The 23,805-nt window shown below is 39.4% G+C and overlaps 1 protein-coding gene across 1 annotated transcript; it reads left to right on the top strand.

Annotated features, from left to right (window-relative positions):
• Positions 1-213: 213 nt before the first annotated feature.
• On the top strand, positions 214-22,389 carry dpydb (dihydropyrimidine dehydrogenase b). Its single transcript, XM_074650160.1, has 25 exons — positions 214-572; positions 4,552-4,662; positions 4,761-4,843; positions 5,668-5,755; positions 5,897-6,058; positions 7,459-7,655; positions 7,909-7,990; positions 9,903-9,990; positions 10,121-10,228; positions 11,062-11,231; positions 11,310-11,520; positions 11,775-11,959; positions 13,149-13,364; positions 14,152-14,316; positions 14,472-14,540; positions 15,213-15,296; positions 15,996-16,116; positions 16,253-16,372; positions 17,193-17,335; positions 17,500-17,554; positions 18,270-18,391; positions 19,315-19,461; positions 19,573-19,635; positions 20,025-20,102; positions 21,703-22,389. The coding sequence occupies exons 1-25, from the start codon at positions 543-545 to the stop codon at positions 21,865-21,867; spliced, it is 3,063 nt and encodes a 1,020-aa protein (XP_074506261.1). The 5' UTR covers positions 214-542; the 3' UTR covers positions 21,868-22,389.
• The last annotated feature ends 1,416 nt before the right edge of the window (positions 22,390-23,805 follow it).

Genomic DNA, 23,805 nt, shown 5'->3' with positions numbered 1-23,805 from the left:
ACAACAACTATTGCCAGGCCTATCTTTGTCCTGGCATGTCCTGCCTGGTTTCAGAGGAACAGATGATGTTTGTTCCTTAAAGGAGAGCCTACAAAGAGGAAGAGAAAGTGGTAGAATCCTTGAGACAGGCAGGAAGGAGTTAAAAGAAAAAAAGAAACTGAATGCAGGGTGGAGTTTGGACCTTACAGTTTACTGAGGTTATTATTTGATTTTGAGTTTTAGGAGCAATGCACCCAGAAGCATGCCCACTGTCCAGCTCTGCTGAACTTCGACCCCTCGCGGAGCGATATGAGTTTCGTCCCTCAGCCTACCTTATCAACAGGTTAGCTGGAGAGAAGACAACATGCAATAGCTTTTAAGCGATCAACCTGTTTAACCTGTCAGTGAGAGGACGCAGCTTAATAAGGACGGTCAGCTCTCAGATAGTTCCACTTGGAAGCAGAGCAGTCCCGGACAGTGTTTCGGACCTCTGATCCAGAAACCGACGCAGATCTTCAGAAAGCTTTTGAAGCTTTTTAGTCCCCGAACCAGGCAGAAGCATCATGTTGAGTAAAGATCTTCCAGACATTGAGGTAAATTACTAATTACTGTCTTCATTCAATATACTGTGTATCTACAGGTGGTCAAATAACCGTGTGTGGAGGGTAAATCCACCTCAGAAACAGTAAAAAATGAAGCTAAAATAATCTTCATAATATAATTTAACTTCAAGTTATGTGAGGATAAGCACTTGATGGTTGTTATCCTGTTGATCGCTGACTAAAAGTTATGCTCAGTGCTCTTTTTTTATAAACCATGTCATTACTAATACTGACATGTAGTCTTCCTGTTTTCAAACTTCGTGCTTTGGGATTTTTGTTGTTGCACAACAGTGGTGAAAAGAAGGTCTAAATCTGTGATCTATACATCTGTTTGAAAATATTACAGTAGAGCAAAGTCACTATAAATAAACTTTACACACTTTAAGTGGTAATCGTCATGTTTAGTGAGCTGATGGAGTGCCCATTTGAATTTAAAATCCTCTTTTGAATTGTTCCTCCCTTTTAGTACTTCAAACTGCAGTGTTTCTGCAAATAATGTGAGGCGTTTGAGTTTCTAAATGCAGCACAGTAGCCCCTGCTGAGGCTTCTGGGAGAGGAGGCTAATCCCAAAACAACACAAAAATGATCCTATTAGTACTCATACAAATTCCTCTCACGACTTAAAGTGAGAGGAAGAGGAGGAGGAGGAGGAGGAGGAGGAGGAAGAGGCACAGAGCATAACAAAGTTTAGAACAAAACCACCCTGATGACTCGCACCTCGACATGGGCTTGAAACTTGTTATTCTTGACAGAAAGCCTGTTGGCATCTGGATGTGTGAGGTTTGAAAGAAGAAGACGAATTAGAAAAAATGTGCAAGGCTAAAAGTGTCTAATGATAAAACACTATTGAGTTGCATTATGGGAAATGAAGTATCCAGTCATTTGTGAATAATAGTCAGGATATCTCGACCTCTGCTGCCTCAATCTTGACGATTCCTTTTTTCATGCCTCCGTGCCGGCGACAGCCATGTCCTGCAGAGAATCGATCAATGCACGCCGGTTAGATTTGTGTCCGACTCGCTCTGACGGCTGAAAACTGTCCGACTTGACCGCAGCTTTTTGTCACCGCACCGCGCAGTTCATCTCGAACAATTATGTTTTCGGGTTGTCCGTCCGATCAGGAGAAGGAGATGGGGATGGATTTGCCACACACTCTGTAAACCGAGTACCAGCATCACCAGGCGGGCCCTTAGATGGAACCCACAAGGCAAAAGAAGGAGAGAACATCTGGCGCAGGGACTTTGACTCGGACATCAAACAGAGCGCGCTGACATGGAAACAACTGGAGAGAAACGCCCAGGACAGAAGACTCGAGCGGCCTACGCTCCACAAAGGAGCGACAGGCTTTGAATGAAAAAGGAAATTGTTGACCTTTGTTGTAAATTGAAATGCATTACCTAAAAGTCCTGTAATGCTTTAAAGCAAAATAATGTATATCAAAGGGACAAGAGAGGCAGAAACTCTGACATGAATAGTGAATGGTCACGTCCTGTCAGTGACCACACTAATACCATTAATCATTTGCACAAATAGAGTGGACATACAACCAAATATCAGTAACAGCACGACAAATTGAACAATAAAAACTGACTTTTATGTCCTGCCCAAACAACAAAAGTATCATTGTACGTATGCGGTCCACACAAAGTTTATGAAAAGTTGTTACTGCAGTTTGCAGTACAGTTGGTCTTTTCTGAGATACACAACAGAACATGCATACTCTGTTTCTTTCTGTTCTTTCTTAACCCTCCTGTTGTCTTCCTGTCGACCGTGCAACTTTTGGTCTGGTTTGACGGTTTATAAATTATACGGTATAAATTATCACCCAAAATTATCACCCACCTTTGTAGCCAATTCATTCCAACTCATTTTCACAAGGTTTACACTTTTCTTTTCGTAATTTATGGTTAATAAGCATTATTTCCATGAAATTACACCTAATCTTTGAATAAAAAAAGCAGAAATTATTAATTATTTTGACTATAGTTAGTATCAGAGGAACATAATGTTGAGGGATTATCACAGACTGGTATATGTCAAAGTTTAGTCAGAATATTATAAATATTATAATATAAAACATTTTCAATGGCATCACATAATGACACCTTTTTAGCCAACTGCTTTCCAACTCATTATCACAAGTTTTAAACTTTTTTATTTGTAATTTATGGTCAATAAACCTCATTTACATGAAATTATACCAAATGTTTGATTGAGAAAACCCCCCAGAAATTATGAATTACTTTCATTCATGTTATTTTGGGGCAGTTAGATGGAAGAAAACCATATTTATGATATAATGAAGTTTGAAAACGGGTCAAATTTCACCCAAGGACAACAGGAAGGTTAAACAATGTGCTATTCTTTAACATGTCACAGCAGTACGGATTACAAGCATAAAAAGCCATGTTATGTTATACTAATACGGCTTATTATGGTCTTATGCAACAAGTGTTCAGTTGTACACGTGAAGAGATGGAACAATAGTTTCAACTCTGTATGTTTTGAATCTGAGATATGGGTTAAGCAAATGATAATATCATAACTGCCAGATAATGTAATAAACTCTCCGTCTAAATGGGTTGGAAGTGTAAAAGATCCTGATATCAAAGTGTTAGATATTGGATATAAAATCATTTTAATATTCAAAGCAAACTGACGATGATGATGATGATGATGATGATGATAATGATGATGATGATGATAAGTTGTGTGACCTGTAGGGTTCTTAGGTAAAGCCTCAAAAAGAGTAGAACATGAGCCAATCATATTTAACTACAAGAAGTTTGGATCTCAGTTTCTTAATCGGATGTATTTCCTGTTGTAACAACACGTCAGTTTGGAACATAATTTATTTTCTTGGTGTCTGCTCTTATGTATTCAAACCACAGGTTACATAACATCAGAGCACTGACCTGACAGCTCGTCATTATCTTATCATCTTACAAACAAGAAAACTTCCTAGAATGTTGCGTATGTTTTTGGTTGTCAGCAGATCTCTGTGTGTAAAGACAGATAACAGTAGTGGTTCATGAATAACACGTGGAAAGCAACCTTAAGATACAGGCTCTGAAATGAACTATTTTCACTTCCTGCCACTGTGGCAGGCAAGTATTTTTTTTTTTATCTGCCACTTTTGAAATCTAATCTAATGACATGTTTCTATTTTACACAAAAAACATTATATACACGGTAAATTACAGTGTTTGAAATACACCGTGGCTTCCTGGGGAGGGAGGTTACTGTACACAGTACTGTACTGTACTTTGTTATTGTCATCTATAGTGGTTATTTGCATAAAAATACACAATTCAAATGATTATGATTATTTAAATATTTGCTTTGATTAAAAAAAATCTTGGCAAGCTGCTTAGAGCTAGTCTTAGGAAGTTAAACAGTTCTCTCTCTATTATCTATTTTATACGCTGTGAAAACATCTCCAACAACAACTGGATTTATTCAAGTTTCTCGCCAAGAACTTAATTTTACGAGATTACATTAGAATGCATCATGATAACGTTGTAATTTACCTTTGCACTTTGTATAGTTTACATTTTATATTGTGGAGGGTGTATTTATGACCACATGTGGGATAATAAAGTTGACCTGGTTCCTTGGGTAACTGCGGAAGTAGAGAACGAGATAACAGATAAAATCTTGAGATAACAAAGTTGTTTTCTTGTGATAATGGGATAAATGTGTCGTCATCTTGGGAACACAGTGAGAAATGTATTTCTTTATCACAAGAAAATGGCTTTGTTAATCTGAGATAATGTATTATAATATTGCAACCACTGCTGCTCTTGGCTTCCCTAAGTAACGTGTTTTTTAGGTGTTTAAAAAACAACAACTTTTCTGCCACTCTTTAGTACTTCACAAAGTACGAGAATGATTCTATTTGTGTCTTTTAGAGTCTAACAATCAACAGTTATTATAGATGTGTTGATCTATTTCACTTAATTTTGTACAGAGCATCCTGGCTCTGAATCCCAGGGTGAAGACTCATGCTCAGATTATGTCCACGGCGAACAAGCAGAAAGAAAAGAAACACTGGAAGAGAAACCCTGAAAAGAACTGTGATGTAAGATACACAAACACACAATTTCTTTTCTTTTCTTTCTTCTCTATTCCCCTTTTCCTTTAAATCATTTCCATCTCTTTATTCCCTCCACTCCTCAGTCTTGTGTGAAGTTAGAGAACAACTTTGACGACATCAAACACACAACGCTGAGCGAGCGCGGAGCTCTACGGGAAGCAATGAGGTGAGAATGAATTACTTTGCTATTTTCTTTAAAGGTAAAGTACCACTTTCAACTGACTTGTAACCTTTGGCTGTACATAAGAAGTGGACGTAGTCACTGTGATGTCACCCATTCTTCTTTAGGTTTAGACAACAAAACTACAACGTCTTTAGGTTTAGGCCACAAAACTTCAACTTCTTTAGGTTTAGACAACAAAACTACAACTTCTTTAGGTTTAAGCAACAAAACTTCAACTTCTTTAGGTTTAGGCCACAAAACTACAACTTCTTTAGGTTTAGACAACAAAACTTCGACTTCTTTAGGATTGGGCAACAAAACTACAACTTTTTTAGATTTAAGCAACAATACTACAACTTCTTCAGGTTTAGGCCACAAAACTTCAACTTTCTTTAGGTTTAGGCAACACAACTTCAGCTTCTTTAGGTTGTTTTTTTGGTAAAATATCGCTAAAACTATTGGATGGATTTCCATGACATTTGGTACAGACGTTCATGTCCACCGCAAGATGAATTGTAATCACTGTGGTGATCCTTGGAGTTTTTCCTCTAGATGTAGCTCCAGCTCTTTCAGTTTGTCCTATACTCTGTTTTATGACCAAATCCTGCAAAACTAATGACAGTCCATCAGCCTCAGTTGTACTTTGGTTTTAGTGATAATTAGCACTAAATGTTGCACTGGCTTAACATCTGTCACTGTGAGCATGCTGAAATTAGCATTTACCGTATTTATAGGATTTAAAATGTTTTGACTTGGTGATATTTTCCAGTGATAGTGCATGCTAATATCTTTGTTGTTGTTGTAATAAAAGTAAAATCTACTTTTAGGTGTCTAAAATGTGTGGATGCTCCCTGTCAGAAGAGCTGCCCTACTAACCTGGACATAAAGTCATTTATTACAAGCATCTCTAATAAGGTACTGCAAAATACATACACACAAACACAGTCACGCATCCATGCACACATGCCGTGGAAGATTAGTAGTTAAATATAAAGAACATTAGAAGTAGCAGTAATAATGCCCTGATCTTATCATTCATGTTTGCGTGTATACCAGAACTACTATGGGTCAGCGCGGTCCATCCTCTCTGACAACCCGCTGGGTCTGACCTGTGGAATGGTGTGTCCCACATCAGAGCTGTGTGTCGGGGGCTGCAACTTGTATGCATCTGAGGAAGGACCTATTAACATCGGAGGGCTACAGCAGTTTGCTACCGAGGTACGATATTTAGAGCTGTCAAGCTTTCTGTATCAAACACATGTTTCATAACATGACTGTGTCTGTCATTTTCTTTGAAAACCGGAACTGTTGTTGAAGTTTGTAACCAATTTTAACCAGTTGTAGTCATGTCACTATCATTTAATATCTTCTGATGTGTACGCGTATATATGCTAAATATACAGAAATGTATTTAAAGTAGGGCCGTCAATCGATTAAAATATTTAATCGCGATTAATCGCACATTTTTTATCTGTTCAAAATGTACCTTAAAGGGAGATTTGTCAAGTATTTAATACTCTTATCAACATGGGAGTGGACAAATATGCTGCTTTATGCAAACGTATGTATATATTTATTACTGGAAATCAACTAACAATATATAATACAATATATAAATGAATAAATAAATAAATATAAAACATAAATAAATAGATACATAAATAAATACAAAAAATAAAAATTTAAAGAAAAAATTAAATATAAAAAATGGAAAATCCAAAATACATATAAAAAAATAAGAATGTAAAATAATAAATAGATAAATAAATGTAAAAAAAGATGAAAATGGAAAAGAAAAAATGGAAAAGATGCAAAATAAATAAATGGGTAGATAAATAAATAAATATAAAAAATGGATATCAATGAACAACACAAAACAATGATAGATATTGATCCAGAAACCCTCACAGGTACTGCATTTAGCATAAAACAATATGCTCAAATCATAACATGGTAAACTGCAGCCCAACAGGCAACAACAGCTGTCAGTGTGTCAGTGTGCTGACTTGACTATGACTTGCCCCAAACTGCATGTGATTATCATAAAGTGGGCATGTCTGTAAAGGGGAGACTCGTGGGTACCCATAGAACCCATTTACATTCACATATCTGGAGGTCAGAGGTCAAGGGACCCCTTTGAAAATGGCCATGCCAGTTTTTCCTCGCCAAAATGTAGTGTTAAGTTTGGAGCGTTATTTAGCCTCCTTGGTGTAGTAGCTAGTATGACATGGTTGGTACCAATAGCTTCACTGGGTTTTCTAGTTTCATAATACCAGTATCTTCACTCTAGCTTTAAAACTGAGCCCGCTAGAACCTAAAAATATCAAGTTGCATTGATGTGTTAAAGAAATTAGTGCCGTTAAAAAACAATTCACGTTAACGCCTTATTAACTTTGACAGCCCCACTTTAAAACAGGAGAGTTCATGCTTTCAACTTGGCTTTAGGTTTAAGATTAAGATAATGATTTGGTTTACGTTAACGTAAATATTAAAGTGATACTACCGGCTAATGATAGCTAATGTTAGCAGGCTTCTAAATTTGTTTTGAGCGTTATACTAGTGTTATGGTATGAATATGAAAAGTGTATTATTTCAAATATGTGTTATTTTCTTCCTAGGTGTTTAGCAAGATGGGCATCCCTCAGATCAGGAATCCTGAACTCCCACCAGCCAATGAGATGCCAGAGTCGTACCACGCCCCCGTAGCTCTGATTGGTTGTGGTCCAGCGTCGGTCAGCTGTGCCTCCTTCCTGGCCCGTCTTGGATATGATGATGTCACCATATTTGAGAAGCAGAAGTACATTGGAGGGCTGAGGTAACATATCGTCATCATCATCGTACTGTATATCATATCATATATTAAAAATGGTAAAGTATGATATTAGATGACATTTAATAGTGATATTATATTGTGTCAGTGACATTATTTGATTTGAATGTATTCAGTTTTAAGTTTTATTGTAAGACTTCTACTGTTAGTTGGCAACTAAATGTTCAGTATTTTTGGAAACACTTGTCGAACAAGGTGGAAAAAAAGCAATTCAAAGAATGTGTTTTCCTCCCTGCAGCATATCAGAAATCCCTCAGTTCCGGCTCCCCTATGAGGCCGTCCAGTTTGAAATAGACCTGATGAAGGATTTGGGAGTCAAGGTATGGCTCATAGAAACTCCTATCTTACCCCTAAGTGCCCTAATTGTCCATACTGTAAGATGCTGAAATACATATTGCAATAATTGTTCAGTTATTAAATCTTCGGCTGGTTGTTAGATGTTTTGGTTTTTAATAATCTTAAAGGGTCGGTGTGTAGCATTTAGGGAGATCTATTAGCAGATATTCAAACTATATTAGTGTTTTATAACCTGAAACTAAGAATGTGTTTGTGTTTTCATTAGCTTAGAATGAGCCCTTCATATCTACATAGGAAGCGGGTCCTCTTCATGTCCAAAATGTACAAAATCAAGCCTCCAACTTACAAAATCAAGCTTCCAACTTACAAAGTCAAGCCTGCAACTTACAAAATCAAGCTTCTCACTTACAAAAACAAGCTTCCAACTTACAAAATCAAGCCTCCAACTTACAAAATCAAGACTCCAACTTCCGAAATCAAGCTTCCAACTTACAAAATCAAGCCTCCAACTTACAAAATAAAGCTTCCAACTTACAAAATCAAGCCTCCAACTTACAAAATCAAGCCTCCAACTTACAAAATAAAGCTTCCAACTTACAAAATCAAGCCTCCAACTTACAAAATAAAGCTTCTAACTTACAAAATCAAGCCTCCAACTTACGAAATCAAGCTTTTAACTTACAAAATCAAGCTTCCAACTTACAAAATCAAGCTTCTAACTTACAAAATCAAGCCTCCAACTTACGAAATCAAGCTTTTAACTTACAAAATCAAGCTTCCAACTTACGAAATCAAGCTTCTAACTTACAAAATCAAGCTTATAGGCCGACAGACGCTCACAGACGGCCCCAAACTGTCCGGCGGCCGACCGTCGGCTTGGTGTGTCAGGGCCTTTAAAGAGAAAATCTAACAGGAAGTTGGCTGATTCAAATATAAGAATCTTTTAGTGGTTAAGGGTAAGGAGCTATAGTAGCTCAGAACAGACAAACCAAACACTGGCTCTAGAGAGGGGCTTTCACGTTTTTACCTTACCTGAAGGCCACCGTAGTTCTCCAACACGCTTGTGAAACTGCGGTAACGTGAGCCGCAAAGTGCAAAACCGTGCTACCGCCAGCCGCCGTCTGACTTCCGTTGCTCCTAAAGTAGTGTTATTATGGTAAGGATGGCCTCTGAGCGAGGTGAACGGTGTTACCGCAGTCTTGGGAAGCGAGGAGTGAGCGGAGGGGTACTCTGTTGGTTGCAATCTGCAACCACACCACTAGATGTCACCAAATCCGACACACTGTACCTTTAATGGACGAATACTGAAATATGATGCCAAACCTTTAAAGGTCCAGTGTGTAGGATCTGGTGGTATTTAGCGGTGAGGTGAGGAGATTGCAATCAACCGAAGTGTGCCAAGCGTGTTGGAGAGCTACGGTACCGACGCAAAAACGTGAATGGCCCTCTCTAGAGCCAGTGTGTAGAGTGTGTGTGTACTTGGGAAGTGAGTGGTGAAGCAGGAGAGAGAGAGAGCGGCGGTGGCGACGACGGGAGCGAGTAACGTTATCGACTCCGGCCCAAGCAGGAAAAGTTAACAGTTTGATTTGTCCGTTCTGGACTACTGTAGAAACATGGCGGAGCAACATGGCGGACTCCCTATGTAGATATAAACGGCTCATTCTAAGGTAACGAAAACACAGACTCTGATTTTAAGGTGATTATACACTGAAGGAAACATACTTATCAATTCAATTTCTGCCAATAGATCCCCCTAAATGTTACACACTGTTCCTTTAAAATGTATTGGATATTGGATATTCTTCAAAAGGACTTCAAAACACCCAAACCATCCCTTTAAGACAATAATGATGTGTTAATACCTTTCTGATCATTTCAATCCGGCACAGTCTTGATAAATGTGTGTTTGTGTGTGTTTGTGTGCGCACACACCAGGTGGTGTGTGAGAAGGGTCTAGGTGTGAACGGAATGACTTTGACGTCCCTGAAAGAGGAAGGATTTAAGGCTGTCTTCATCGGGATTGGTGAGTGCCTCGTCTTTGAATTTGGCCTCATGGATGTGCATTATAAACCTTTATCCATTGGGGGTTTTACACCTTTTAATCCATCTGTAACAGTGGTAGACATACAGTATGTCAATGTGTGTGTCTTCAGGTCTCCCTCAGGCCAACAGAGCTAAAATCTTCCAGGATTTAACCATGGATCAAGGCTTCTTCACTTCCAAAGACTTTCTGCCCATGGTGGCCTCAGCCAGCAAGAAAGGTACACACATACATCCCTGTATTTCTGTCTTTGTGAGGACTCTCATTGACATAATGCTTTCCCTCAGCCCCTTACCCTAACATTAACCATCACAGCTAAATGCCAAGCTTCCAACTTACGAAATCAAACTTCCAACTTCCGAAATCAAGCTTCCAACTTACGAAATCAAACTTCCAACTTACGAAATCAAGCTTCCAACTAACAAAATCAAGTCTGCAACTTACAAAATCTAGCTTCCAACTTACAAAATCTAGCTTCCAACTTACAAAATCTAGCTTCCAACTTCAAAAATCAAGCTTCCAACTTACAAAATGAAGCTTCAAACTTACAAAATCAAGCCTCCAACTTTTGAAATCAAGCTTCCAACTTACAAAATCTAGCTTCCAACTTCAAAAATCAAGCTTCCAACTTACAAAATGAAGCTTCAAACTTACAAAACCAAGCTTCCAACTTACGAAATCAAGCTTCGAACTTACGAAATCAAGCTTCCAACTTTTGAAATCAAGCTTCCAACTTACAAAACCAAGCTTCCAACTTACGAAATCAAGCTTCCAACTTCCAAAATCAAGCCTCCAACTTACGAAATCAAGCTTCCGACTTACAAAATCAAGTTTCTAACTTACAAAATCAAGCTTGTAGGCCGACAGACGCTCACAGACGTCCGCAAACTGTCCGGCGGCCGACTGTCGGCTTGGTGTGTCAGGGCCTTTAAAGAGAAAATCTAACAGGAAGTGGGCTGATTCAAATATAAGACTCTTTTAGTGGTGAAGGGTAAGGAGTCAGAGACAGTCTCACATCACCATGTCTCTCTCTCTCCATGTCTCTCTGTCCAGGTATGTGTCAGTGTCGCTCATCTCTGCCAGAGTTGAGAGGGATAGTGATCGTTTTGGGTGCCGGTGACACTGCGTTCGACTGCGCCACCTCAGCTCTTCGCTGTGGAGCCAAGAGAGTCTACGTCTGCTTCAGGAAGGGATTCACTAACATCCGGGCTGTTCCTGAGGAGGTACGATGATGATGATGAGGGATATGAAGACAGATGGAAACACAACAGAGAGAATACTGAATGTGTTTTCTCTGTCAGATGGAGTTGGCTAAGGAGGAGCAGTGCGAGTTCCTGCCCTTCCTGTCTCCTCGTGAGGTCGTCATGAAGAATGGTCGGGTTGCCGGGTTACAGTTCTGTCGCACCGAGCAGACGGAGGACGGTGATTGGCTGGAAGATGAGGAGCAAGTTGTCAGGCTGAAGGCTGATTACATCATCAGCGCCTTTGGTTCCATGCTCAACGAGCCGCAAGGTAATTAAGCTTTGTTAAAAAATGTAAAATGAATCAGAAGATGTTTTATAAATCTTCCCTTTTTTATGCCTCTGCGACGGCAACAACATTATGTTTTTGGGTTGTCCATATGTCCGTCAAATTTGGCACGAACGTCCACTTGGACTCAAGGATGAACTGATTAGATTTGGTGGTCAAAGATCACTGTGACCTCACAAAACACGTTTTCTGCCACAACTCATACATAACCTGATCCATATTTTGTCTGTGTGAAGTGAGCGATGCCATGGCTCCTGTGAAGATGACCCGCTGGGGGACTCCAGAGGTGAATACTGACACCATGCAGACCAGTGAGCCCTGGGTGTTTGCAGGAGGAGACATCGCTGGTTTGGCAAACACTACGGTGGAATCGGTCAACGACGGCAAACAGGCTTCATGGCACATTCACAGATACATGCAGGTAAATTTGTTTCTGCTTCAAACATTCAGCACATCTTTAAAATCCAGGATCTATTCCAGCTGCCATCAGTGACAAAAAGCTAAGACACATTATGTGTCATCTTTGTTGGAATTTGTTCTTAAGAAGATCTTAACATTCATAAGAAGTCCTCACTTGAAAAACCTGCACATAGCGTGCTATACCTTTGAAAAGTCTGCTGTAGGGTACTCTGTTTGCATACCTGACATTTGTTATTGTGTTGTGCTGTGGTGTGTTCATGTGCCGTTGGAACTACAACTTTTACGACTTGGCAGATGGCCTTTTTTTAATGTAATAAGCGACAACAAATGATTTTCTTTGTGTGTATTGGTTTTCAGTTTTACTGATAAGTTCAATGCAAACAACATTTTGTGTTTTACAAACAAAAGAGCACAAAAGGAAAAAAAAAAAAAAGATAAAATAATTGGCAAAGGATTAAAAACAAACAAAAACACATGCAATGTGAAATAAATAAATAAATAAAATAAAATAATTAAATTAAATTAAATTAAAAAAAAAAATTATTTAAAAAAATTGACAATATTTTAAAATTAAAAAAAATTAATGAATGAATTAATTAATTATTTAAGAAAAATAATGACAATGACTGTTGGTCTGCAAGTTACATATGAGATTTAGAGCTTAGATTCAGCATAGTCCAGGAAGGGACGCCACATTTTCTCAAATTCGTCGGCAGAGCCACAAAGTATAAACCTGAGTTTCTCTAGTTTTAAGTGCTGGATGACGTGGGTTTTTCCAGTTTAGGAGAGCCAGCCAGCGCGCTAACAACAACAAAAGTTACAAAGGTCACAATCTTAGAATTAGCACATCTACCCTCTTCTGGGACACCGAATATTGCAATCAAAGGATCAGGTTCTATCACCTGCCCAAAAAAAATTCCCAAAACTCCGACAGAGTTTGAAAAACAGATTTCCAGTTGTTAGATAATTTAGGACAGAGCCAGAACATGTGTGCCAGAGTAGCAGGGAACAGCCTACAACGGTCACACATTGATGTTGACTGTAAAGTTTGGGATGTTCAGAGCTTCATGGAAACACATGAATGCACCACACAAAGAGCAGACTGATGTCTTCAACTCAGGCCTAACTCCATAAAATGTAATATTTAATTAATGACGTAAGTAAACTATTTGTCTCCCTTCCTCCTGCAGTCCCTGCATGGACAGACAGTGGACCCGGTTCCGAAGCTGCCGTTGTTCTACAGCGCCATAGATGAGGTGGACATCAGCGTCGAGATGTGTGGAATAAAGTTCCCCAACCCGTTCGGCCTGGCGTCTGCTCCTCCCACCACCAGCACAGCTATGATCAGAAGAGCTTTTGAACAAGGATGGGGCTTCGCTCTGACCAAGACGTTTGGACTGGATAAGGTACGGCACACACAATACAGTTTCACACTACTGTATTATAAGATAAGCTATTTTTTTTTTTACCCACAAGTATTTTTAGAAAGCAGCTACGGTCGAGCGAGCTGTAGAGTGTATGAAGAGAGGGAGCGGCGTTGAATCAGAGATAGTAAATGTTATTTTTTCTGATTGTTTCATGGCGGTTACGTTCTAAAGCACAAAGCATCGACTGCTTCATTAGCTAAAGGAATTTCTGGCAATCGACAGATAATTAATCTGTAAATTGTCAGAAAAAAACAAAACAAAAGTCCATCGCTGTGTCGTAAAGCCCAATTTAGCCCGATTCAGATTGCTTTTTTTTGTCCAACTAACAGTCCAAAGCCTTCATATTTTCAGTTATGATACAATCACACAATCAGCAAGTATTCATATTTGAGACGCTAGAACCAGAGATTTTTTTTGCATCTTTGCTTTAAAAAAATAAGAAAATAATTGAGAATTGTTGCCAATTTATTTTTGGTCCATTGATTAATCGTCTAATTGTTTCAGCTTTAAAGTATTGCCATGATTGGAAGTATTGAAGTGATAACATGAGATTCTGTAAAAGCTTAAACTAATTTGTTTAAAGCTTTATGTTTCAGGGAATGACATGTTTTATTAGCTCTACAGTATTAATGGAAACATGCACATTTACATGCATGACATGGATTTTAAGTCCATTTACCACTAAACAAAAACCCAGTTAAAAAGACAACCACTCACACTGCCACCACCGCCTCCATGATTGGCCTCTGTAAATGTGTGTCTGCAGGATCTGGTGACCAACGTGTCTCCTCGTATTGTGCGCGGCACCACCTCAGGTCACATGTTTGGACCAGGACAAGGCTCCTTCCTCAATATTGAGCTCATCAGTGAGAAGACGGCGGCCTACTGGTGTCAGTCAGTCACCGAGCTAAAGAAGGACTTCCCTGATAATGTAAGTTTCCCGTCACGTCACATGTGTTCCTTCACAAACACAGTTCTGCTTAGACTCTATTTTACCGAGAACTTGAAAAACATAATTGACAACAGACAGAATGCTGCCAAATATGTTGTTATCTGAAAACTACCCTATCCTTGTGTCTCTGTCAGGTGGTGATCTCCAGTATAATGTGTAGTTACAACAAGGAAGACTGGACAGTACTAGCCAAGATGGCAGAGGTGAGTTAACGCAAATTTGTTTTAACGCCACTAATTTCTTTAACGCATTAAAGCAAGAGAGTTTTCATATGGTATCATATGAAAATAAGAAACCTAAGGAATCCATTGGTACAACCATGTCGTACTAGCTTGTCGGGAAGGAGGTTAAATAACGCTCTAAAGTTGCGCTAAATTTTGGCGAGGAAAAACTGTCATGGCCATATTCAAAGGGGTCCCTTGACCTCTGACCTCAAGATATGTGAATGAAAATGGGTTCTATGGGTACCCACGAGTCTCCTGTCATGTTTAGAAGGGAACCAGCCAACTGGGGAAACTCTCGCAAGAATGTTAAGGTTAGGATAGGTCGCCGGGCATCGAATCAAGCAAGTGATTTTGCAAGTTTTTGCCGATCTCAGATCAGATTTGGCAATTTGCACATGTGGGGCACATGTAATAGTGATACTCGTTACCCCGATAGGTTGGAAGGAGATATAGATATAGAGTGGCAAAGTCCCGCCCCTTCCGGTGGACCACCATGCTTTGTAATGATTTTAACAGTGAATAAAAACATACCCGGCTTTACAGGAATAGTGTTGCTCCTAGCGAAGGGTCAATTATTATATTATATGTACACACACAGGTTAGAACTGTGTGGTTTGTGAAGGTGTGAAATAGAAAAATGTGTGTGTTTAGGAATCAGGAGCAGACGCATTGGAGCTGAACCTGTCTTGTCCTCATGGGATGGGAGAGAAAGGCATGGGACTGGCCTGTGGACAGGTATGTACGCACACACGCACGCACGCACGCACGCACGCACGCACGCACGCACGCACGCACGCACGCACGCACGCACGCACACACAACCCTACTTCTACAAGAGGGAGTGGAATATGTTGCACATGTTGCCTGCAGGGACGTTGGAACCAGTAAGCAACCTCCGGTTCTGAAAAGTGAAGCCAATGCTGAAGTGCCTTAAACTAGCATTCTTTCTAACGGCCAGCAGGGGGCGACTCCTCTGGTTGCAAAAAGAAGTCTGATTGTATAGAAGTCTATGAGAAAATGAGCCTACTTCTCACTTGATTTATTACCTCAGTAAACATTGTAAACATGAGTTTATGGTTTCAATCGCTAGTTTCAAGTCTTCTTCAATACAGCATGATGTTCATTTAGTAAATTATGGTCCCATTTAGAGTCAAATAGACCATAAAGCAGGGGATGCTTTAGGGCGGGGCTACCTTGGGATTGACAGGTCGCTACCACGGTGTTGTCCGTTTTTTCGTCTTACAACTTAAACCCTTTCACAGTGTGTTTACAGTTCAGTTCTATGGTCATAAGCATACAGTATACATCAAAATACTGCAACCTGCTCTGCCATATTATAGAGGATACTATTCTAGTGTAACCTTTCAAAATGTGATATGCTGAATGATTTGTGTATGGACAGGTTTGTGTTTTTTTATGTGTGTTTGTCGTTAGGACACGGTGTTGGTGCGTAACATCTGTCGCTGGGTGCGTGCAGCCGTTTCCATCCCGTTCTTTGCCAAACTGACGCCGAACGTTACCAATATTGTCGACATCGCCAAGGCTGCTCATGAAGGTAAACGCACCTCACCACGCTCACGTCTTTTTCTTTGCTCAACATCATCTCTGCTATTTCATTACATCATTTTACATCGCAAATCATTTACATTCGGTATGTAATGAATGTCTATGATTGTTGTGTTGTTTTATAGGTGGAGCAGATGGCGTAACAGCCACCAACACAGTCTCAGGTATGATGGGACTGAAGGCCGACGGCTCCCCCTGGCCAAGTGTCGGAACTGGCAAACGCACCACGTATGGAGGAGTGTCCGGTAAGGACACGCACAAACATACAAACACGTTAACTCCAGCGTGGTAAACACTACACACCCAGTAAAGGATGGAAACTCTTTGGGTTTCACACATTGGCAGGAAAAGCAGAGCTAGACATCGCGGCCGTCGCTCTCTTTTCCGTGGTCAAATGGGCCGACGCTACGACTGTAGAGCACCCATATACTGACATTTATGTTAAATGCTTTCAAACGGCCCCGATGGAGCTGACCGTGGATGGATAAAGAGAATGGAGCTGACGGGAGAGCTAGAGACGGACTTGGAGAAGTTAGAGGAAGTATACACGTGTGACTACGTCTAGTTTTCAAAATAAGGTTTTTAAACATTACATATCTCTTATACATTAAAAAGAAAATACGACTAATTTGTGAGGGAAATGTCGTTGTTGGAAAAAATTTAATAAATAATTCCTGACAATGATGATGATATATTTGACTTCAGGACATCTCCGACTACATACATGCTGAAAATCAAACATTCTTACTGTATTAATTTAGATATTTTACAAAGTAAAAGTCCCTAGAAGTGTATGATTCAACTTTTTCCCATAGTCTAGTGTTAAAAAAGTGAACAAAATCGCAATAAATATCAAATCGACACCCAAGTACCATAATAGTATCGAATCGGGAGATAGTTGAATTGTCCCAGCCCTATTACACACTAAATTAGCTCTTAGTTAATAATAAATAATAAATAATAAATAATAAATAATAAATAATAAATAATAAATAATAAATAATACATAAGAAATAAAATATAATAAATGATAGTAATGATGAATAATATTAACAATGTGTGCAGGTAATGCCATCAGACCCATTGCTCTCAGAGCAGTATCGGCCATCGCCAGAGCTATTCCTGGTTTCCCAGTTCTGGCCACCGGAGGTATCGACTCAGCAGAGAGCGGACTACAGTTTCTTCACGCCGGGGCCTCAGTGTTACAGGTGATAATATTACTCTACCATACTGTACACCTAATACAAAATACAAATTCAAGCATTTAGTAGAGCAATTTGAGGGATAGAAGCAGCACGGCGATCATACTTTATTTGGTTTTGATTATGCTTTTGTTGATGTCTGTTTGTCTTCCTGTGTCTGACTCCTACAGGTGTGCAGTGCCGTACAGAACCAGGACTTCACAGTGATTGAGGATTACTGCGTGGGTATGTAACTGTGTATTCCTGTATATTACATGCTACGCAATCCCGTCTGACTTTACTGTCTTTCAGAGGCTCTTAGCAGGTTCAGGGCTAGAGCGAAGCTACAGATATCATATGAAACTAGAAAACCTGAGGAATCCATCTGTACCAACCATGTCATACTAGCTTGTCGGGAAAGAGGCTAAATAACGCTGCAAAGTTGGGTTACATTTTAGCAAGGAAAAACTGGCATGACCATTTTCAAAGATGTCTCTTGACCTCTGACCTCAAGATATGTGAACGAAAATGGGTTCTATGGGTACCCACGAGTCTCCCCTTTATAGAAATGGCCACTTTATGATAATCGCATGCAGTTGTATTCATGTGTGATGATGTTAGCCATTTCATTGTAGTGAGACCATTTTTTTAAACTGGACCTCACTGTATAAAATGACCTGTGGTGACCTCTAGGATAATCACAGCCTCATGAAACTTTACAGCCACAAACTAGAGACCTAGAGCATTCAGAAGGTGGATAGCTTTCCTAGCTAGATTGACATTAAGGGGGTTTCTGAGCAGTTTACACAACAGAAGTGCTCGCCATCCAATCGCTGCAAAAATGCAATTCTTGCAGAAATCTCCAAATGTCAAAAGTTTTTGATTCCAAATCACAGCATGGCTTTTTCTATGGTGTTCCTCAAGGTCTTGGTTCTTAATGTAGTATTTGGTGTGTGTTCAGGTCTGAAGGCCTTGTTGTACCTGAAGAGCCTGGAGCTGAAGGACTGGGACGGTCAGTCTCCTCCAACACAGAGACATCAGAAGGGGAAACCAGTTCCCAGATTGGAAGACCTGGTGGGACAGGTACTGCTACTTCCTACCAATACTACTACTATTAGTATTATACTAATTATACAACTACTGCCATTTACAGAAGCCCTGGGAGGCAAGTGAGAAAAAAAAATCTGGTGATCCATTTTCTCATGTTTGCCCTCTGGGTCAAATCCAAGCTATTCTCCTGGTGTCCACTAGCTGCTGTATTATGGAGCTCTGCAGTGTTCGATGCAATGAAAATCAATGTTGTTGTATACAGAAAATAATTACATTTTTTTTTTTTTTTTTTTATAGAATGATATTTGGTAGTTATGATCAGGACTGAAGTTAGTTAAATGATTTAAAGGCAGGGTTGACGATGTTCTCCAGTCACCACTATTTGTTATATTGGTTGAAATGGTCTTTACACCCCGACAGCGATCCATTACTGATGAGCTCTGAAAAAGGACCGGTAAAGAGCTGTCATCTGTAGCTGCTGTAAACCCGTAAAAACGTCTACCAATCACTGCCTCGCGGTGCGCTTGGAAAGAACCAATCAGAAGCCTTCCTGCTCGTACTCTACCCTTGGCGTGCACCAGCCTGAACTCAAAGCGCGTCGCCGCCGCACGTTTCCTGGAGAATGGAAGAGTAAACTCAGCCCTGCAGTAGCACTGCAACGGTTACTTGTCATGAGGTAGCGTTGTTGAGTTGAGGTCCTCTCTCCGCTCTGTGTCTGTGAAGTAGTTACGATGCGGCGGTGCTCGTGCATGTGTGTGTGTGTGGGGGGGCATTGCCATGGAAGGAGCCCCGAGGGGAGGGGGGGGGTTTAGACGGAGCTCCTGAGGCGACGCTACTTTCAAATGAGGCTCAAGGGTTAACTAATATTTCCTCTAAACAGTTGACTGTGTGTGTGTGTGTGTGTGTGTGTGTGTGTGTGTGTGTGTGTGTGTGTGTGTGTGTGTGTGTGTGTGTAGAGCCTCCCAAGTTTTGGTCCGTACCTCCAGCAGAGGACAGACGCCATCGCAGAGTACAAGAAAAAGGTCAGAAATGCAACAACTGATGTGATTGAAGACGACATCAACCGGGTCAACACGCCCAAAAAACCTGTCCCTGCTGTCAAGGTACTGTATGACACACAAACACACTCGCTGTTCCTTTAGATGTTCTGTGCTTTGTTCTGTGAAATACGTTTTTAACCAAATGAACTTTGTGCGTACTGTGTGTGTTTGTAGGATGTGATAGCCAGAGCGCTGCGCTACATTGGAGCATACCAGGAACTTGACAACATGGAGCAGGTATACACATTATAGATTATATATTATAGTACACATTATAGATTATATATTATAGTACACATTATAGATTATATATTATAGTACACATCATAGATTATATATTATAGTACACATTATAGATTATATATTATAGTACACATTATAGATTATATATTATAGTACACATTATAGATTATATATTATAGTACACATTATAGCCGTTTTATATTCTAAGAATTATACATTTAAAGGACCAGTGTGTAGCATGTCGGGGGATCTCCTCGCAGAAATGGAATATAATATTCATAACTCTAATAAAATAATAAATGAAACTGAAGGTCACAGTTAATTACTTTGAAATAAACTGCATATAAACGTATCATAACCACGACCCTCCTCTGTGTTCTCAGGTCCAGGCTGTGATAGATGAAGAGATGTGTATCAACTGTGGGAAATGTTATATGACCTGCAATGACTCTGGATACCAGGTACAGTATGTCTGTCTGTCTGTACGACGTATTCTCACGGAACGCTTCATATGACATCTTACGAAAAACGTATTCCTCTTCTTTCGTTTGTTTTCCTACAAATGTCCAGCAACACATGTCAATATCCGTTCCGTCACATGCATACAGGTTTTGTTTTCAAAATAAAATTCCATCTTCACTGGAAACAACTTCCTTAAGTTTAGGCAACAAAATTACTTAGTTAGGTTTAGGAAAAGATTGATTTGGTTAGGTGTAGGAAAAGATTGACTGGGTTAGGTTTAGGCAACAAAACTACTTAGTTAGGTTTAGGAAAAAATCAATTTGGTTAGGTTTAGGAAAAGATTGACTGGGTTAGGTTTAGGCAACAAAACTACTTAGTTAAGTTTAGGAAAAGATCAACTTGGTTAGGATTAGGCAACAAAACTACTTAGTTAGGCTTAGGAAAAGATCGACTTGGTTAGGATTAGGCAACAAGGCTACTTAGTTAGGCTTAGGAAAACATCGACTTGGTTAGGATTAGGCAACAAAACTACTTAGTTAGGTTTAGGAAAACATCAACTTGGTTAGGATTAGGCAACAAAACGACTTAGTTAGGCTTAAGAAAAGATCGACTTGCTTAGGTTAAGGCAAGAAAACTAGTTAGTTAGCTTTAAGAAAAGATCGACTTTGTTAGGTTTAGGCAAGAAAGCTACTTAGTTAGGCTTAAGAAAATATAGACTTGGTTAGGATTAGGCAACAAAACTACTTAGTTAGGTTTAGGAAAAGATTGATTTGGTTAGGTTTAGCCAACAAAACTACTTACTTTGGCTTAAGAAAAGATCGACTTGCTTAGGTTTAGGCAAGAAAACTACTTAGTTAGCTTTAAGAAAATATCCACTTGGTTAGGTTTAGGCAACAAAACAACTAAGTTAGGCTTAAGAAAAGATAGACTTGGTTAGTTTAGGCAACAAAACTACTTACTTAGGCTTAAGAAAAGATCGACTTGCTTAGGTTTAGGCAACAAAACAACTTAGTTAGGCTTAAGAAAAGATAGACTTGGTTAGTTTAGGCAACAAAACTACTTAGTTAGGTTTAGGAAAAGATTGACTTGGTTAGGTTTAGGAAAAGATCGACTTGGTTAGGTTTAGGCAACAAAACTACTTAGTTAAGTTTAGGAATAGATCAATTTGGTTAGGATTATGCAACAAAACTACTTCGTTAGGTTTTGGAAAAGATCGTGGTTTGGCTTAAAATAACTCCTGAAGTAGCATTACTTAACTACGTAACTTACGTGACAAATAAATCAACGTGGACTTCTGGTTTGACACGGGACATGAACGCCGGTATCCTGGGTGAAAGTCTGGTGTTTTTTGACCCGCCCATCCACCCAGACCTCCTCCCTACACAGCGTTCGCCGCTCTTTATATTTCCCGGTTCAAGATTACGTTACTTACACACAAATTGATTTGTTGGGATATATACAAGAAATACAGTGCGTTACTTTTCGTAGGTATAACTACGAACAGTGTATGAGAACAGCTGTTACATAACGATATTTGTCTCTGTCTTTAAGTCTTACCTGCCTCAGTCCCGTAACATGATTTGTTTAATGTCTCTCCAGGCTATAAATTTCCACCCAGAGACCCACTTTCCCGTGGTGAACGACAGCTGCACGGGCTGCACGCTGTGCCTCAGCGTCTGTCCAATCATAGACTGCATCAAGATGGTTACCACGACGAAACCCTATAAACCCAAGAGGGGCGTGCCCGTTAGTCCCGTCTGCTAAAAGGGAAAGACACACCAAAACTGTCCACCTATTTAATAACGGAGATCAGATATTACGAAGTTCGGTTTTACGACTAATTAATCTGCCACACGAGATTGGAGACATTTATTTTGTGTCCCATTAATGTAAGTCACTGGAATGATGTTAAGACTTCAGACGTGATAGAAAAAATGATATCCTATGTGTTTTATCTGCTTGATAGAGAAGAAAATTTAGGAATATAGTCTTGATTGTAAGTAATAATAGCACCAATAATACCACTGGAGAAAGAGGAAACCAACCACGGTTCACAATAATGATATTAAAATGAATTTGTCCATAATTTAACTGTAATCATAACTCAAATTACGTCTGTAATTGTGGATTCTGCTTCATTGTTATCCCTCTGTAAACACTGTAATGTGATGATACACAATTTCAAATGAAATGTGCATTTACTGAATGTTAAATGTACTCATGTGAAAATAAATCTTTGATATGGTCTATGATTAAACATCGTGGATCAAACTGGGATGAAACTCATCGACTTTGCATTTCAATATTGTACTGACCGGTCTGAAGGATGTGCCACATTACAGGCAATAGTGGAAGATCAATAGCGATGAGCAATACCCCGGTGAAAAAAATACTCTGTTAGTACGTTTCTGCATTCAAAACTAAATTACACAAGTGTTATCATCTAAATGTACTATATTAAAATATTACAAGTAAAATAAATGATTGTGCAGAATGTGTGTCAAATGATATTGATGTATTGCATTATTTCCAGTGTTGGAACGTAAGAACATTGACTTAAAGGTCTTATTGATAATGATTTTATGTAGACGAATATTTAAAAAAAGAATAAAAGTAAAATAAAATAAATAATAATTATGATAAAACTATGCAATTTTTCATTTTTCATTTAATTTTGGACCATTATTATTATTACTATGGATAACACCAAAAAAGCTTTAAGATTAAACTTACTATATAGTACAATTTATTATTTACACATATCACAGCCTTATATGTCTAAACACTTGTAAATGTTTGTCCTGTGAAATCAGATTCTATAAATCGGATTCAGAAAACTTTTAAATAATGTTTCATTAATTATATTTGTTCACAAATAAAAAAAAATAGAGAGATGCTATGACGAAGAGTTCACTGATTATTTTACAAAAAGGATGCGGCTATTGTTTTGATAAATCACAGCAGCGTATTTGTATTCTGCACCTGAACCGAGAGCACCGACATTACCTGATGTTGACCATGATTTACAGAATTATGATTCTTCTTTTCCTTTGCTACTACTTCCTCCTCTACATCAAGGCCTATGGAAAGGAGGCTGGGTCACGGGCGGACACGGGTCTTAGGGTATAACACATGCGCAGTGTAACTGAAGCTGCAGTCTTGCGTTGCGATTGGCTCAACTTCGGCGAATGCAGGCGAGATTTTACTGCGCATGTGTCATACCCCCGGAGATATGATGCGTGACCCAGCCTCTTTTTCCTCTACATGCAAACACACTCAACTGACTCACATGAGACAAACCAGGAAACAGGTTGTTACTCTGCCTCACTGAGACGACACACACACACTGAGAGACGGACGATAAGATTCACCTTCAGACCAAAACCACCACTTCCGCTGAGAGAGGACATCTACAGGAGGAAATACTGTGAATACTGGAATACCACCACTTCAACCAGCGGCTGAATCCACAAACTGAACGAGACTTTTACAAGAACAAAGACTCAAAGTGAAACTAACTTTCAGGTAACAGGAAGTGGCTGAGCCGTCTGCCTGACACGTTTTCAGCTTCACTCGGAGACTAAATGGCGTCCAGATTAGAGGACGATCTCTGCTGTCCTGTCTGCCGCGACATCTTTAAAAATCCTGTCATGCTGTCATGTTGCCACAGCTTCTGTAAAGTCTGTCTGCAGAGCTGGTGGA

Source organism: Sebastes fasciatus, chromosome 11, assembly GCF_043250625.1.
Source record: "Sebastes fasciatus isolate fSebFas1 chromosome 11, fSebFas1.pri, whole genome shotgun sequence".
Taxonomy (NCBI): Eukaryota; Metazoa; Chordata; class Actinopteri; order Perciformes; family Sebastidae; genus Sebastes; species Sebastes fasciatus.
Note: the sequence above shows the minus strand (reverse complement) of the source record. Positions and strands in the feature narration are given on the sequence as shown.